At 41.1% G+C, this 17,018-nt stretch overlaps 3 protein-coding genes across 3 annotated transcripts; 1 reads left to right on the top strand and 2 right to left on the bottom strand.

Annotated features, from left to right (window-relative positions):
- The first annotated feature begins 312 nt into the window (after positions 1-312).
- Positions 313-3,110, top strand: LOC115750865 (glutamate-1-semialdehyde 2,1-aminomutase, chloroplastic-like). Its single transcript, XM_030688478.2, has 3 exons — positions 313-590; positions 929-1,102; positions 1,881-3,110. The coding sequence occupies exons 1-3, from the start codon at positions 417-419 to the stop codon at positions 2,946-2,948; spliced, it is 1,416 nt and encodes a 471-aa protein (XP_030544338.1). The 5' UTR covers positions 313-416; the 3' UTR covers positions 2,949-3,110.
- Positions 3,111-4,000: 890 nt separating this feature from the next.
- LOC115750924 (tRNase Z TRZ2, chloroplastic) lies at positions 4,001-7,793 on the bottom strand. The gene is made up of 8 exons (XM_030688559.2): positions 7,246-7,793; positions 6,493-6,655; positions 6,334-6,404; positions 5,676-5,771; positions 5,434-5,547; positions 4,740-4,808; positions 4,572-4,646; positions 4,001-4,186 (listed from the first exon to the last, which is right to left on the bottom strand). The coding sequence occupies exons 1-8, from the start codon at positions 7,627-7,629 to the stop codon at positions 4,097-4,099; spliced, it is 1,062 nt and encodes a 353-aa protein (XP_030544419.1). The 5' UTR covers positions 7,630-7,793; the 3' UTR covers positions 4,001-4,096.
- Positions 7,794-9,065: 1,272 nt separating this feature from the next.
- LOC115750908 (putative BPI/LBP family protein At1g04970) lies at positions 9,066-13,785 on the bottom strand. Its single transcript, XM_030688536.2, has 6 exons — positions 13,265-13,785; positions 12,855-12,994; positions 11,758-12,112; positions 10,672-10,920; positions 9,820-9,945; positions 9,066-9,709 (listed from the first exon to the last, which is right to left on the bottom strand). The coding sequence occupies exons 1-6, from the start codon at positions 13,697-13,699 to the stop codon at positions 9,506-9,508; spliced, it is 1,509 nt and encodes a 502-aa protein (XP_030544396.1). The 5' UTR covers positions 13,700-13,785; the 3' UTR covers positions 9,066-9,505.
- Between the last annotated feature and the right edge of the window lie 3,233 nt (positions 13,786-17,018).

Here is a 17,018-nt window from a genome sequence, read left to right as displayed (position 1 = left end):
GTTTGCTCAAACTGGTTCAGTTCACCACGAATGTGGCCTTTTACCGCTGTGGTTTTTATGGCTTTCTTTTTCTCACCGTTGCGGCGGCGAGGGCCAGCCGCTGAGCCGCCCTTTGCTCGACTCTCTGACGCGCAGAGTCAAAGATTTGAACGGCCGGGATCAATTGTTAAGAACCAACCACTGAGATCTTTTTGGAAGGAATACCAAACACTCGAATGGACGGTCCAGATGAAACCTAGCTTGATCCAACGGTGATTATGCCAATGGCATACCCCCTGCTAAACTAAACAGATCAGAAACTCTTTGCGAAGCTTGGAAGTGAAACAAGAGTGAGACGGAGCGCAGAGGAGAGATTTTCTTATCCTGTGTCTTCTGTTATTTTGACCGGCGGAGAGAGAAGCTGATAAAGTCCAACGATGGCTGCCGCAAGCGGAGTCGGGGTGGTGGGGCTCACCGTCGCGGCCAGGCCGTCGTCCTCCAAGCTTCCCAGGCCCTGCTCTCGCGTTCCCGTGAGAATGTCCGTGTCCCTCGATGAGAAGAAGAAGGCGTTCACTCTCCAGAAATCCGAAGAAGCTTTCAACGCCGCCAAGGTAATTAAAGACCTTACAAAAAGCCTACAATTTTGAGAAATTCGATCTCTTTAGTTGACCCTTTTCGTTAAAAATGCCTCCCAATTCACGGCTGCTAGTGCGCATTTGATTACATTGAGGTTGACAAATTTGTCCTGCAAGCGTTGCCCACTGTGCTTTAAGTTGATGCGAGTGACATTTGGAGTCATTTGATCACTTTATCCAGTGCTAGTCCTACTCCATTTGAGATGCGGATGTTGTTCTTTGGTGCTTTACGTGTACCGTTACAAGCTTTCTTTGTATTTCATTTCGGTGGTGGTGATGATGAATGATGCTTATGATATCCCCATTGTTGACAGGAATTGATGCCCGGAGGTGTGAACTCCCCCGTCCGCGCATTCAAATCCGTGGGTGGCCAGCCTATTGTGATGGATTCTGTCAAGGGATCTTGCATGTGGGACATTGATGGCAACGAGTACATTGACTATGTCGGGTCTTGGGGTCCTGCCATTATTGGTCATGCTGACGATGAGGTTCTGTTCTTTTTCACCACCTCGCATTGCTAGCATCCAGATGATATTAAACTCAAACTTCATCTCACATCTTATCTTTCAATAAATTAGTCTGAGATTTTTTTTTTATCTGTCTTTGGTTGAATTCAACTTAAACCATCGTGTCTTGCTTCCTGTTGCATTTGGTGCAACCAGCGTCCACCTCTTTGTGCTCTAAGTTGACGTTCATTCTGAGTGAAGTGGGAATAAGTACCTAGAAAAGATGGTTTACATTTGGCCAGAAGTAAGAAAATGTTTCAAGGAACTTCCGAATTGCCGAAAATGCGAGAGTACTTAAGCATGGTGATTCATTTGGTTGGTCCTGCCATTACTGGGTATGCTGATGATGAGGTCCTGTTCTTTCTCACTGCCTCGCATTGCTGGCATCCATATTTCACTAACCTCAGAAAAACATCTCGCGTATTGTCGTTAATGAATAGCAATTCTCGGAGTTTGGAATCTGTCTTTAGTTGCCTTCCACTTAAACATCGTATCTTGCTAGCTGTTGCAATTGATGGAACCAGTGCCTACACCTCTTTGTGGTCTAAGTCGATTTTTGCTCTGAGTGAAGCGTGCGCAAGTACCTAGAAAAGATGATCTAGATTGAGCCGGAAGTAAGAAAAAGTTTCTAGGAACTTCTGATTTGCCAGAATGTGAAAGTACTTAAGCATGAAGATTTGTTTGTTGTCCATCTATATACTGCATATCACATTCACAGTGCTGCAATTCTTTTTTATGTGGCCCAATTATCTGCCTGCAGGTCCTGGCAGCCCTTGCCGAGACAATGAAAAAGGGAACCAGTTTTGGTGCTCCCTGTCTTCTGGAGAATGTTCTGGCTGAGATGGTTGTTTCTGCAGTTCCATGCATAGAAATGGTTCGGTTTGTCAATTCCGGCACAGAAGCATGCATGGGCGTGCTCCGACTCGCCCGCGCCTTCACTCGGCGGGAGAAAATAATCAAATTTGAGGGTTGCTATCACGGTCATGCTGATCCCTTTCTTGTGAAGGCCGGCAGTGGTGTTGCTACTCTAGGGCTCCCGGATTCTCCCGGCGTTCCAAGAGCAGCCACCATAGACACTCTGACTGCTCCATTCAACAACATCTCTGCCGTGGAAGAGCTTTTCGAGACCCACAAGGGGGAGATTGCTGGTATTATTCTGGAACCTGTTGTGGGAAATTCAGGCTACATTGCTCCTAAACCCGGTTTCCTCGAAGCCATGCGCAAGATTACGAAAGATAATGATGCTCTCCTCATCTTCGATGAAGTCATGACGGGATTCCGCTTGTCTTACGGTGGTGCGCAGGAGTACTTTGGAGTAATTCCCGATCTGACGACTCTAGGTAAGATCATCGGTGGCGGTCTTCCTGTCGGTGCATATGGTGGGAGGAGGGACATCGTGGAGATGGTTGCGCCGGCTGGACCGATGTACCAGGCAGGTACCTTGAGTGGGAATCCCTTAGCAATGACGGCCGGAATCCACACTCTTAAGCGGCTGAAGGAGCCTGGAAGCTACGAGTACTTGGATAAGGTGACTGACGAACTTGTCCGAGGCATTGTGGACGCTGGAAAGAAGGCTGGGCATGCCATTTGTGGCGGATACATAAGAGGGATGTTTGGCTTTTTCTTCACAGAAGGGCCTGTTTACAATTTTTCGGATGCGAAGAAGAGTGACACTGAAAAATTCGCAAGGTTCTACCAAGGAATGCTAAGGGAAGGCGTGTACTTTGCCCCTTCCCAGTTTGAAGCTGGATTCACCAGTTTGGCACATTCTCCTGAAGACATCAAGAAGACGGTGGCAGCAGCTGAAAAGGTCTTCCAACAGATTTAGGGCATTGTGGTTGTACTACTATTTATTGTGGCCCGGTTTTGTTTTTAACATTCGTACCTTTTTCCTTCTGTAGCACGATTATCTTCTTTGTAGGTTAATCAAAAAGTGTGTATGTGAAAGAGAGAGGGTTGCCCTCCTTAGTTCTTGCACATTTTGGATTCACTGAGTCTCTTTGTAACAGTAGTGTTGTTTTTATTTTGTAACTGGCAGAAATATCAATGAAACTTCTCATAATTAATAGGAGAGCAACGAAATGAAAGCAGCATGGTTTTTCTGAATTGCTGAATCATATTCATGGTCTTTCATACTTGCGAGGACTTGGAGAGCTAGTAGTCATTGTCTTTTTTTTTTTTTTGTGGCTAAAAATAGGAGCCATTGTCTCATTAAATGTAAGAGAGTCCAACAACGGTACAGCGTCCCCTTAAAGAACATAGCATTCGCAAGAGATTCTTGGATCCAAAGGAACATAGCGATGCAAGAGAGATATTTTTTTTTAATCTAAAAAAGAGGAAAAATGAATTCATGAGAAGAAATTGGTATTCAAATCTATTTTTTTGGAACGATGCTTTCGCATCCATCCTTCATCAATCGAGATAACTAAGGCATTGGGCCTACACCCATCTAATCTAAAGGTAAAGTAGCCTTCCATATATTCGTAATTAGTAATTTTTACGTAAGTACAAGGACTTATTTATGTATCTATAAACCATCAGCTACAATCAGTGAATTGAATCACGAATGTCATCCATTTTTTGCCCACAATGTGATAGACATACCCGGTAACAAGTTCCTCCAGATCAGAAGTTTAAACCTATTGGCCTGCTTCTTCCACCCAATGCAAGCTAGTGTCAGTCACACGCGGCAAATCATTTGTTGTTTCAACTTTCGAGTATGATATATGGGCGCAAACAGCGAGCCATGATTGGATCAAAACAAGCCAGTGTTATCATGTGCATTGAAACTAGAAATACTTATAACCGTCTAGCGAAATTGCACACGACATTTCCTTTGCTGGGGTATATTGTGTACAGTGCTCTCAAGAGGACATTTGCTGTGAGAAGCAATTAAATTATGGAGAGATAATTACATTTACATGTCTATTCCTTGCGTCCATCAAACTACATTCTAGAAAACAGAAATATATGAAGTTAAGAGTATGCTGATTTGAAACCTTCAGTAAGGGTGACTACTTTTGCTGACACCTTGGATTGCAACTTGGAAGCAGCTTGTCTAATATCCTGCGAAGACTTACTCAATTAATCAGCTCATAAAGTTAGTTACCAAACAAGTAAACTTAGAAACTGCTTTCCAAACTGGCTGATAATGCCCTCATTCACTGACCTTGGATGGTTGGATACTCTCAAGTTTCTAACCAACCAACATTTGATGGCAAAAGTTCAACAAAAAATGTACACTTTCTCTATCTAAAGTAAATATGCAACCATCCAGCTAGCAACAATCGAGATCAGGTATGCGGATGCTATAAAGTACAAACTGTAAATATGTTCTTTCAGGTATGAAAGAATCCACTGACAGGAAATCTGGAGCATATGCTGAAGAAAGCTCTAAGAATAGAATGAAGACATATAAACATACACGTTTGAATGTCCTTTAGAACATTACCTCGATATTGTAACGGGAAGAAAAATGGGTGAGCAATACTGACTTATTTCGAATCCATTCAGCATGTTCAATAATCTGCATATGCAACAGAATCAGCCCAGTTCATGGTTCTTCAAATTTTGAACTTCCGGAGGTAAGTGGTGGAGAAGTGAGGTGGGATCAACATACCTCAAATAAGTGAGTATGGCCATGTTGCTGTGCATGCTCTATACTTATGTTATCATCCAGAAAAGTCGCCTGGTTCATGAATATTACCAGAATATGTTAGGTTGATTTGACATAAGAAATTATAAATAATGAAAACTACTACTCCAAGATCATGTTCATTATGGACAGCGACAGCGAGCGCATGCATCCAATCGACCATGTCACAAGATACTTGTGCTTCACTGTACTCCCGCAGCATCTAGTATTCCATCAGCAACTAACTGACTCATTTCATAATACAACGATACCATGGCTCAACTTCAAACTTCGGATAGAAATGTAACAACATTATCTATGCAACGACCTAGGAAACGAGGACCTGAAGCATATCACTATGGTTGTGACATGCATTAACATATAGTGCAAACAGATTTCTAAAGAAAGCGAGGCTATCATTATAGTGGAGGCATGCATACTTAATTGAAATATTTTGATAGTGCCGAACTAATTGAGACAACCCAAGCTTAAGGATAAATTTCAATACTCGGGCATCTCAGTACACAGGAACAAGCTAGTTTGTCACTTCAATTAAATAATTTGTAACGATCACTAGCTGGTCCACTAAAGAGTGGCAAACATTAATGATCTCTATGATGACAACAGAGAATAAATATACCAACACAACTAACATTGGGACTAGAGCCTTCTCATTCACCTCGGTTATCAGAACTTTTGCCCTCAACGCATCTGCACTGCGTGGATTAAGCATGTACTCAGATGTTGTATCCCCGGTAAAGGCCACCTCTGGAGACAATATGGTGTCTGTAATCTAACCAAAAAAAGAAAAAAAGAAAAACAGAAACAAGAAAAGGGGGTTTAAATGAGCGAGACAAAAAAAAAAGTTAAAGCCTATTAATATGAATAATAGAAAACCAACTTTAACTGGAGTTACAGTACCTCAACACCAGACTTCTTCAACTTCTCGATTTGATTCCCTTTAAGATGAATGTACCGCTTCTTTAGTTTTTTCCTGACAGAGTAAATGACATAACCCTGAAAAGAACAATAACCATTATACTTTCTGATTTTGTGTAGGGTTCGTACCTCCTAGTGCCTTTCATTGGATTTCGCTTGGGAAAAGAAACATAGCAAACAAAAAAGACCCTAAAAGAACAATTTGTAGCTCGCTCTACTCCAAAAAAAGTACTAGTACTCAAGAACTTAGCATGCAAATATTACAAGATGCAACTATTTTGTCTGCCAAAAGTATTCTCAGAACCGCAGCATGGTTTGAGCATCCCTATGAAGCGAGCTTCCCCATGGCAAGTCTGAGAAGGTCAATGGAAGCAGTCTCACACTTGCAATGGCTAGAGACCGCATTCATCAGTAGACATGGAGCAAGTGCTCACCCTAAGCCTTAGGGAGTTCTCCTAAGATTGAAAAAAGATTGATTTTCAAGTCCTTTCCAGTCCCATGGCAGTGCACATTTCATATTTTCATAGATTCTGCAGAATGCTCATCAAAATCTAGAAAACAAAATTGTTCTGTTGCAGTTTGACATTGCAAAATTATTTCTAGGTACACTAAGTAAAAAGAAAAACCTTGTAAGTCATACCTGACTGGGAATAACATGGTGAGTTCTAAATGGCCGAACGACGAGATTATTTCTCAATTCATAAGTTTCTCCTGAGGTTAAAGCCATGAAATGAGTTCCAACATTCTTAGCACAGGATAAATCTTTCATGGATCAAATAAGGAAACTAAAGCCACGTACCCACATCTAATGCAACCAAATCAAGATTCAGTTCCACGTGGCTCATGGTTCTGTGAATGTCAAGTAGTTTCTCCACATCTTCTTTAATGCAAGGAGGAACAAACACTGTTGGAGGCTTCAAATTATACAAACCGCGGAAAGCGATATACATTGGCAACCCACCCTGAAAAAGTAATACAGATTAAGCTCCTCACAGCATCCAACAGTCAAAATTTGATGCAAGATTAAGCATTGGGAGACTAGGATCGCTCAGAAGCCAATCAAAATCCAACATTAAACCGGAAAAATGCACTTTTCATTCCAATTCAAAGGTAAAAGAGGAGGGACAAGTACGAAAAAGGAAAGCTTGCACTAGGTGATACGATGCAAAGAATTCCAATTGAACGGACACTAGTATCTTCAACGAAACCAAAGACCATTAGGCCCTGAAGAACAACATCAACATCAAGACATTGAGCCGATCACACTTCAGTATTTCACAAATTAAGTTGGTTTCATATAAGAACTTGAGAATGAGATAAACGCATACGTTTCCAGCATTTCTACACTGACAAAAGATTTGCTCATTCCATCACATCAGCACGAGGCCAAGCCTAGGCAAGAATTGAAGCAAACTTACTCTCTCTCTCTCTCTCTCTCTCTCTCTCGCGCGCGCGCGCGCGCGCGTGTGCGTCATTTCCATTTTTCTCCTACAGCTTCCAGACCTTGTTCTGGTACCGACATATGAGAGGGAAAAATGTGACGGAGCCTTACAATGTGATCGAGATGCGCATGGGTAATGAACACAAAATTCTGGTGAACGGCCCTCGTGGGACACCTCCCGATGTCGAAGGCGCACTTGAATTCGGGCACAATCACGCAGGTCTCGTGCCCACCGATGGAGACGCCCTCGATGGAGAACCCCTCGACGTCGACGCCTTTGCGAGCGACTTCGGCTCGGGCTTTCCGATACTCTTCTTCTTCCTCCATCGCTCGGTGAATGGTGGACAAGTAGCCGGAGCTTTGGAGGGGATTCACGGCGTTCGCGGGGAGGGAGAGCGCGTGAGGAGGCGGGTGAAGGTTGGGGATTCGGTGGTGGCGATGGAGGGGGAAGATATGGGGAGATTTAGAGGGAGAGATTGTGAGGGAGAGTTGCATTTTCCCGCTGTTTTGGCTGAAGATGAGAGAGAGGGGCAGGGGTTTATGGGAGGTTTTTAAGTTGCGGTAAGGAGAGAGTGCCGAGCTGTGGAGGGAAGAGTCTGATCCGACAAGGCGCGATGAAGATGAACAGTGACCGGATAGGAATATCTTTGGCCGAATTACATTTTCGCCCCCGGATATTGGAATTTGTTGCAAATTGCTCCCTAACTTTTTCTTAGTGTTTGCGATGTCGTCCTAAAGTCTTGAAATTGGTTACAATGTCTCCCGACCGTTGACTCCGAACATTTTTTCTGTTTTAGGTCTGGCCATCTGCTTGTCGCATGACCAACGCGCTCTCTTTATGGAGGGCAAATCTGTCTGACGGCAAATGAGGAATTGCATTTTACTTTCCAAACTCTAATTTTGGCTTGTGCAGTAACCTAACTTTTCAGTAATTGTCACCGCTCCCCACTAACATATTAAACTGAGTTTTAAAACCATCTTAGTATTATTTTAATTAAATATTCCTTTTCCAATTTATTTCTCATAGGATTTGCAAAACCATTTCTTCTAATTTTGAGTATTTTTCGCTCTCTAAAATAGCATTCGATACTTGTATTATATTTGTTATAAAGTAATGTTAGCACTAAAGAATCGGATCTTTATGTTCAAACAAAAAAACCAATTAAGTTACAGAGTAAACGATTAATTCGTCTTGATAAACAAAATGTGCAATTGTCTTACTCTATGCTGCAAGCCCTAAGAGGTCATTTTCTGAAAAATGATATGTAACGTTTGGTTGATTACATAACTTTTTAAAGTTCTGATAAAGTTTGGAGGCAATAATTGAAACAAAATGTAAAGATTGGTTTATGTTATTGAATATTATCGAATTATGGGCTATATATAGAAAATATGTGTATATATATTATTGAATATTATCAAATTATGGGCTATATATAGAAAATGTACATAAATATGTATATATATATATATATATATATATATACATATATACACTTCAAAAACTATTAGAGGAGTAGGCCATTTTCACAAATGGCCAAAGCCTAACATTTGGGGGTGCATTGCAACCAATTTCACAACTTTTAGGTGGAAATTGGAAGAAATAAAAAAGTCAAGGCGCAACTTACAACAAGTGCCAAAACTTGAAAGGCAAAATACAATTCACTTTTACTGTGAGACACATTTACCCTCTATAAAGGAGATAATTAGTCAGGCGAACAAGCACATCACAAAAGTTCCGGTCAAAACAGAGTCAAAGTCAACGCTAGTAGGACCTGAAATTGCAACCGATTTCAGAGAGCACAACATAAAAATTGGAAAGGAATTGTTTTCATTCATGTATACGGACATTAATACCCCCCCGTCTTTGGATGCGCGTCATCTGTTAATCGAGCAAAAAGGGATAGGAGAGGCTAGAAAAACCGGAGAACGAGGAGGAGGCAAAATGGATGTAAACAAAAACCATTGTATATTTTTCCCATGGTCTCATTACATATTTTCTGCAACCGATGCAGTGAGTCAAGTGGATGGCGACGGTCATGACTCCAGTCCTGAGTTGAAACTATTCACACGGCGAGAACAATTGCCAAGAACGATCCCGTGCAGGCTCCGGTCTTGCAGACTGAAATGTGCCATGACTACGGCGAAATGGCGTATCTGAATCTACTCCACACCTCGGCTCATGACTAACGCTCACATTCAGAACCCCTGTCGGAGAAATGCTTAAGCAGAGATGAAAATTTCCTTCCCCAGCTTGGCGGATCATAGCAACTGAAGTTGGCACCATGCCCTGCTCTCTCTGTACATGCTGCAACGCTGTACAAATAGTAAGCCAGCACCGGTCTCTCTCAACTACTTCTGAGAACAGCAATTACAGGAAGCGCATCAACAGGTTCTTCAAATTGCCCGCTTCAGCATAGGATACGTCACTGCAAACGGTGATTCTCGAAGCAGAGCAGACTATATCAGCATTCTGAAGGGTGAAACCGTGGATTATTGGTAACGGAAATCCTTTCGCAAGGTGTGAGTTCACGTACGGCAAGAACACGGTTTCAATAACTGTCCATATTATTGGCTGCAGTAAGCAAACACCGGTTTTCTTATAGATCGTCAAAGGAGAACACAGAAGAAATGATGCAAACCATAAAAGTTGCAAAATGATCAAACCTCATTTTCATCATATACCTGAATAAGATTAACTCGCAGATTACCAATAGTACTCCACTTCAGTGACATTGCAAAATCATTCAATTTTACGCTTCCAGCAAGATTGTTCTTTAAGATTTTAACTGAACCGGAACCGCTTATCACCTGAAAAACCACAATAATTTAGGTGAAAACCGTCAAATCAGAAAATCTTTGACAAATATATATGTAAGTAATGAACCAAAAAGAAAAAAAAATGTTATGCAAGCACATATATTGTGCTAAAAGCACTTGAGTTTTGAGTGGACAAGACTGGACAATGAACCGTGTGGAAAGGAGCAAATTAGTACTGGCACAGCATTAAATGCAAGCTGCAATGTTTGCCCAATAACAGCTAACTCATCAGAGCTACATCAACATGGAAGTGGCACAACAAAAACCATTAATCAACAACTTTCGAGATCCTCCACAGTTGAAAAAATTATATCACAGGTGTCCAAGTCAACCCATGGGCTGTGTTAGGACTTCTGCTAAAGCGTGAGCATGGAAACAATAGCACTCAAAAAGTCATCTTGCCTTGCAGCACTTAATCACCACAAGCCATAACAGCACTAATGCTTGTCAACAGTTCCAACATTTGTGCCAAGTTCTTCCCAAATCACCAAAACACTACCAAAATGTACTAAATTCGATGATGATCGTTGTTGACAGTGGTTTCACAGCAAACTACTACTGATATATACAATTATGCAACCAGATCATCAGAGAGAAGAGAGACAAATGAAAACGTGGGAACTCAACTCACCAACAAGAAAATTATATATTCAGCAAAAGCGACAACTTCAGTATTATCAGTTATAACAGCAAGTAGTTCATTGTATTTCCACTTACCAACGAGATGCACGCTACTGGTATTATTTCGCCTGCTTCCAGAACATCAATTATTAGGTCTGCAAATACAGTAGCATCTATATTGTTCTCTGTTATCCTGATCTCCGGAGGAGAAGACAATGATATATTCAGGTCCATATCATCATTTGGGTACTTTTTATACAATTGGGGAATAACAAATCTCCATCCAGCGGTATTCAGAAGAGATTGATCCGGCACTTTATCCACAGTCCAATGCATAAACTTAGCCTGACCACAGAAAATTATCAATCTATCTCAGAAGAAAATTATTAAGGGCAACAAAGGCTGTGTTATAGAACAACTATTTTGATTAGTAAACTAAGCCATTGAAATTCTATCAAGATACATAGTGTCAAATCTAACTAAGGAATTAAAGGAGGAACCCTCATCAGCCTGTCAGGTTTCCCTATTTAATAGACCCCAATACTAACACATTCTCCAGCTCCCAAAAAAAATAAAGACCAAAGTTGGATCTCTTTTGTGGAATACAGCGGTATCCGCCATCAGTGAAGTTTCTCCATTACACGATCTCTTCTGATATCTTCTACTGCAGACAATCATCACAAGCAGCATGTGGACAGATAGCATGACAATGATTGGACACATATGAGGTTTAATGTCCACACAACTCCCGCCAGACCGAGGTATATCATGCGATGGGTATCATTCTAGTAACCAAATCAACATCCAATCAATAGGTTCATATGTAAATTTCATGTTCAATGGTGCCCCAGCATGAAATTTACATGCAAGAGCATCATTGTCTTTATCTGAAGCAGAACTAACAGCCTACTAGATTATCATTGCATCGAAAACTATGAGCAGTTGATAACAACAGATACTTGATTGTTATGTCATGTGAAATAGAGTTTATAAACATCACTCCCCTGTTTCTTTCCAAGACACGCAGCCCTCTCAAAAATTAAAGCATGCTAATTGCTGCATGAGTTATCACTTCAACATCGACATCTTTATAGAAAATTTTGTTTGATAAAACTAATACTGGAAAAAACATCTATTCCAACTTCAATTGCTCGGTATATCAGAAAAGTATGTTTAACTTACATCATAATACAAGGATGATGCAGAGGTGAAGACAGCCTCATCCAATGTAATCCCAAGCATTTTGGCTGGATCTCTACAGAGAACTGAAAGGTGTGGATTTCTTGGGTAGTAGTAGTTGGGAAGCATCTCCTTCTGCCGTCCCATGAATAAACCATTGATCTCAAATCCAATTGAAGAACTACTCAATTCAGGATCATTCACGAATGTTACATTAAGAGAGGCATTATCATCAACACGAACTTCTTTAGGAAGAGATTGGAGAAGGGAATCAAGTTTTGATATTCCTTCTCCAAGCTTTTTCGTTATAGCCTTTTCCACTGCTGAGGCGATTTGTGCTTCGAATGCATCGACCATTCTAATAGATGAAAGAAGGAAAGTTACAAAAAGAAGAGGCCTTCCAAACAATGATTAATCCCGTTTGAGACTGAACATGTTATTCAGTTAAAGATTAATTCAAGGAAGCATTCATCTCTTTGACTTGTAAGTAGTTAAACCATGTAGATTAAAGAAGAAAGTAAGGGACCAGGAAACACACAAAAACCTTAAAACACTTCTCATCGATGTCCCATAGTAAATGAAGGCAAGATAAGGCACCTTTCCATGCAGTCATTGTATCACAGCTTAGAACCACCCTCTACCTAAAGTTAGTTAGGTTCAACAAGCAGCAACGAATTGGATGAATGCAGTCCTTGATTCTTTAAGGTAGACAGTAACTCTTTCACACTCTACTAATGCTTGTTACATCGCTATAAAAAGTCCACAGCCAAACAGATGATTACAAAACTAGCATAAGCAGCTCCGACCGATGAATAGCAGTGTCACCTAAATGCTACTTAAAGGAAATTCTCAAGCAAATCGCGGGGCAAGGAGAAGCAGCAAAGGGATGTAGTAATTGGGGAAGAATCATTGTAACCAATTGAAGAGATTAGCACATCAAGTTGATTGAAGAGCAAAGTTACGTCTATTGATAGCTATTTGCTTCAAAGGATGAGAAGGAACTTGACGCCAATTCATGATATCTACAACAACAGGAAAATTCCACAAGCAAGAAAAGAGCAGTGAAAGTCAAAGACCGACAAGCTACCACCATTGCATACCCTTGATAAAGCCAAGCTGCACCTCCATCCAACTTTATCGATATATCTCGAACATGACAACCAGAATTCATTAGAGAGAGCTTCAGGGTACCTTCATGGTTCTCCAAGCCTACAGTAAGCCCCACTTCCATGCCTTCAACCTAACCAATAAGAAGCGAGTAATGAGATTGAGATCGCCACTTAGCTAAACTTTTCACAAGAATTAGCAGACAAAGACAGAACAACCGCAAAAAAATGATCATTGAATTGCAATTTGGAAAGCAAAACCTCAGCATTCCTAAACTGACGCAAGAAGCGTATCTCCCATTGATCTACAAAAGCTCAACCTAGAGGCACTTCATGTAACTAAACCACACATCGATTAGGTAAGGAAACAGGTGGGAGCAACTTGGTCAAGTCCGAGTCAGCACCTGAACAGAAGCGCGCCCCTTGTCGGAAACCTCGACGGGCACGAGCCAAGTGCTTTGGTAGGAGTAGAACCAATTCATGCTCAAATTGCAGGTCGTTCCCGACGCGACGATCGCGACGCCGGAGTCCCCAGGCTTGAGATACGAGCTCGAGACGCCGATTTCGTAAATCGTGATGTTGGAGAGGACCATCTTGACGTTGCCGACGAAGGGTATCTTCTTGGATTTCTGGATGTCCGACAGGCGGAGCGGGACCGCGGAGGCGATCGCCTCGGTGACGAGCAGCTCCTTGACGAAATCGAGGCCGTTCTGGGATATGAGGATCGACGTGAAGGCCTCATCGAGGGGTTGAAATTGAGATTCCGAAGGGAGGATGAAGGAGGAGACGAAGAAGGAAGAGAAGAGGAGGAGTGTCAGCGAATGAGGAAGAGACGCCATGAGAGGCGTCGGGATTGGAGTGTGTGAACTCGGATTGCTGGCCGAGTTGAGCGGACGAGTTGGTTTCGAATTTAGGAGGAAACGATGTTCCGGGCGTTGATGTCCGGACAAAGGTATTTCGGCGGTGATGCTAAGATGCTTAGATTCGATACTTTGTCAATTCAATTTTGCTTTGAGCAAATCAAAGTGCTTGTGGGAGAAATAAAATGAAATGATGGAAATTACATAATTCAATCCCATAATCAAGCTTTCCAATTTTAATTGTGAAAGCATAAGCTTGAGTGTTTTTTTCTTTAGGTCGGAACACCGAGGGATGTGGCAAGCAAGATTTCTTGTGGATCCTTGCTCCTAGGCCTTCTCGGTTCTACCTTGTGTAGAGAGTTACGAACCATCAACACACAAATTGATGCTACAATAACAGCATTTTAATATTGAATTGTACAGGTTTTGGACGTTGTTAAGTCGTGACAATTCAAATGACCATTCTTTATCGTCTTACCATCCTCGAATCCCCAAAAAGCTTTAATACATTAATGTCATGTTGATCGCTCAAAAATCTTTGAGCTTCGACACCGTTGCACCGAAAAGTTACGGATAAGACTCCGGAGCCGGAATCTTAAAAAGTTCTAATTGCTTCCCTAAACTTCTTTGTGTTGCAATTACTTGCATTTAGGATATAATGTAGCCAAACATCATCCAAAAATGGATTAACTCATTTTTACTAACCAAAATAGCATTTGCTAATTTTTCTCAACTTGGTATAACATTCTCTCTCTCTCTTTTAATTTCATTAGCATCGTTAAAAAATCCAAACCAATCCAAAAGATTAAACTAATAGATGCATGGAGATTATATGAATATAAAAAGAATTTGACTACTAGGGGTGGATCCATATCATGTTAAAAAGTCAAACCCAAAAATTTAAACTAATAAGTAGAGAGAGACTACGTGAATATAAAGAATATATATGACTCATTATCAAGCGATGTTGGATAACAATTTCAGAAAATATTGTAATATATATTATATTGGACAAAACCTAAGTTTTGAAAGTTCATGGGCAATTGTGCAATGGTACCAGAGTTGAGGTTGATAATCTGTAACTTTTTCAAAGTTTAAGGGCAACTCCCATCAATGACAAAGTTCGCGGGATTTTGAGTGATTATGTCGTAATTTTAGAAATCAGATCGTCCGTGTTTTTTTTTTGCCCTATTGCGTAAAGAATCCAAAAAGTATTTCTTACATTTGACTCTTGCATGCAAATGGAGGGGTTACGTAACTCCAAATAAAAAAGGATCATAGTCAATCGCTTTCCGTAAGGGTACGATGGGATTGGAGTAACGGCTCAGCGGAATCATGTGTACGACTCAATCATTGATTAAAATATTGATTTTTGTTTCGAGCATTACGTTTGTTTTTCTCCTCTTTGATTGCCGTAGGAGAAAAAAATCCTAAGTACGAGACAAAGCGCATAAATCAAGGATGGCATAGTTAGGGCTGAGCAAATCAAACCGCTCGAATCGAGACCGCCTGGATCGGTTCGGGATCGGTGATATGGTTTTCAATTTTAGAGGGAGTGGTCTTGTTTCCGGCTCTAAAGTTCGCTAGGACCGGACCGGTCCAATTTTTTTTTTTTTAATCAAGAAAACTTCATGCGCATGGAGTTTTCTCGATCTTACCTTTTACTCCCCGAACGAAATTCCCATCTCGATCTTGCCTCGCCTAGTTCCCGGGCCATTTTTGACTCGAAGGGAGATCGTTTTTGCTTGAATCCCACGTGCATTTTGAAACAATTTTGTAAAAAGTTCTCAACTTTGCCTTGAAAGACCCGTTTCAGGAAATGAACTCGAAATTTTTTTATGTCCAACCTCTATATTTGTTGGACTGGAACTGTCTAGGAATGGTATATTTTTTTTGGCATGTGTCCAATCCAATAAAATCGTTCGGGAATCGGACCAAACCGGTGGTCCGATTCTCGGTCCTTGAGGAGAACCAGATTGGACCGGACCGAGAACCGATCACCCCTAGGCATAGATATGTCCGAAGGTGCAATAAATAAATAAAAACAAAAATATTTGCGGTACTGAAAAATATCGACTTGCGAATGATCGAAGAGATCGGTCCAGCTTAAGGATTGCTTCCACGTGATATAGGGTGCGTCTCGGATAAATATTTGGGAAAAGGTTTTGCACGTCCGAAGAATTTTAGGGCAAAGGGATTTTACGAGATGCGAATAGTGTTTGATGAATATATTTGTTTTTTTTACAAACTTTGGTATTTGATCTTAAAAGTAACTTTTGAAACAAAAAATAGAGATCGAGAGAGAAACTCGAAGCACACTCGAGGGCTAATGAATAAGGTGACCCAGTGTAGGCGTCGGGCCACCGCAATCCCATCGACTCTACACTAAGGTCGCGTGACATCAATATTATGGTTGCGTGACCCGACGTGGAGATCTAGTGACCTTCGGTGATGCACTCCTAGGTCAGAGACACCATGCCGAGGTCTTGCAATCCCTTGTAAGTCGTTAGTGCCAAATCTAGCTCGCTTGCGGTTAGATCCGGGCTCCTAGCCAATATCATGTGACTTGCGAAGGAAAGCTGGTGACTGTGAAATTAAAATTTAGATAGTTTAGCGAGGGCAAAGTTGGAAGAGATAAAAAGTCATTAATATCGAAGTAGCATTTCCAAACTTCTCAAAGCCAATGATATAATGAGGCTTGCCTATGCGTTTAAAATTTTTTGCGAATACTTAACCAAACGCACCCTAATAACTTTTGGTAAGCCAATTTGTAACTTACCGCTTGCGCGGCTTGATGACCATGGCGATATCGCCTTCTTCCGTCTGTGATGGCTTGTAAACAACTTGACATCTACTCTCCTCAACTTATAATAAAAACCAAGTCTTTATTTGGTCATGGATTAAAACCACCTATGGTAATGGTGAATCTTGAGCAAAGCACGGATGATGTTGAAAAATTGACGAACAAGTCTAATTTACCTGGAGTGACTTGTGTTCGGACTCGTAAGTTGGAGCTCGACTCAAACATTACAAATAAGTTATTTTTAATGATTGAATTAGCGTGGAAATCGTACACGACAAATTAAATACACTAAAGGGGTTGATCACTTTATGCACCGAATCAAAGTTCAAGAGCTACATTAAATAAATAAAAAGTTTAGAGACGATATTAAATACTGGGGCTAAGCTTAGAGACCATGTGGTAATTATCTGGATTTTTCTTAGCAAAATTGGATTTTAGGGCAAAAAGGTAATTGGGCCTTGCCTGAACTGAAATTTGAGCTATAACTGTGCTCTC

The sequence above is a fragment of the Rhodamnia argentea genome, chromosome 7 (genome assembly GCF_020921035.1).
Source record: "Rhodamnia argentea isolate NSW1041297 chromosome 7, ASM2092103v1, whole genome shotgun sequence".
Taxonomy (NCBI): domain Eukaryota; kingdom Viridiplantae; phylum Streptophyta; class Magnoliopsida; order Myrtales; family Myrtaceae; genus Rhodamnia; species Rhodamnia argentea.
The sequence above is the reverse complement of the archived record's forward strand: the minus strand, read 5'-3'. Positions and strand labels throughout refer to the sequence as shown.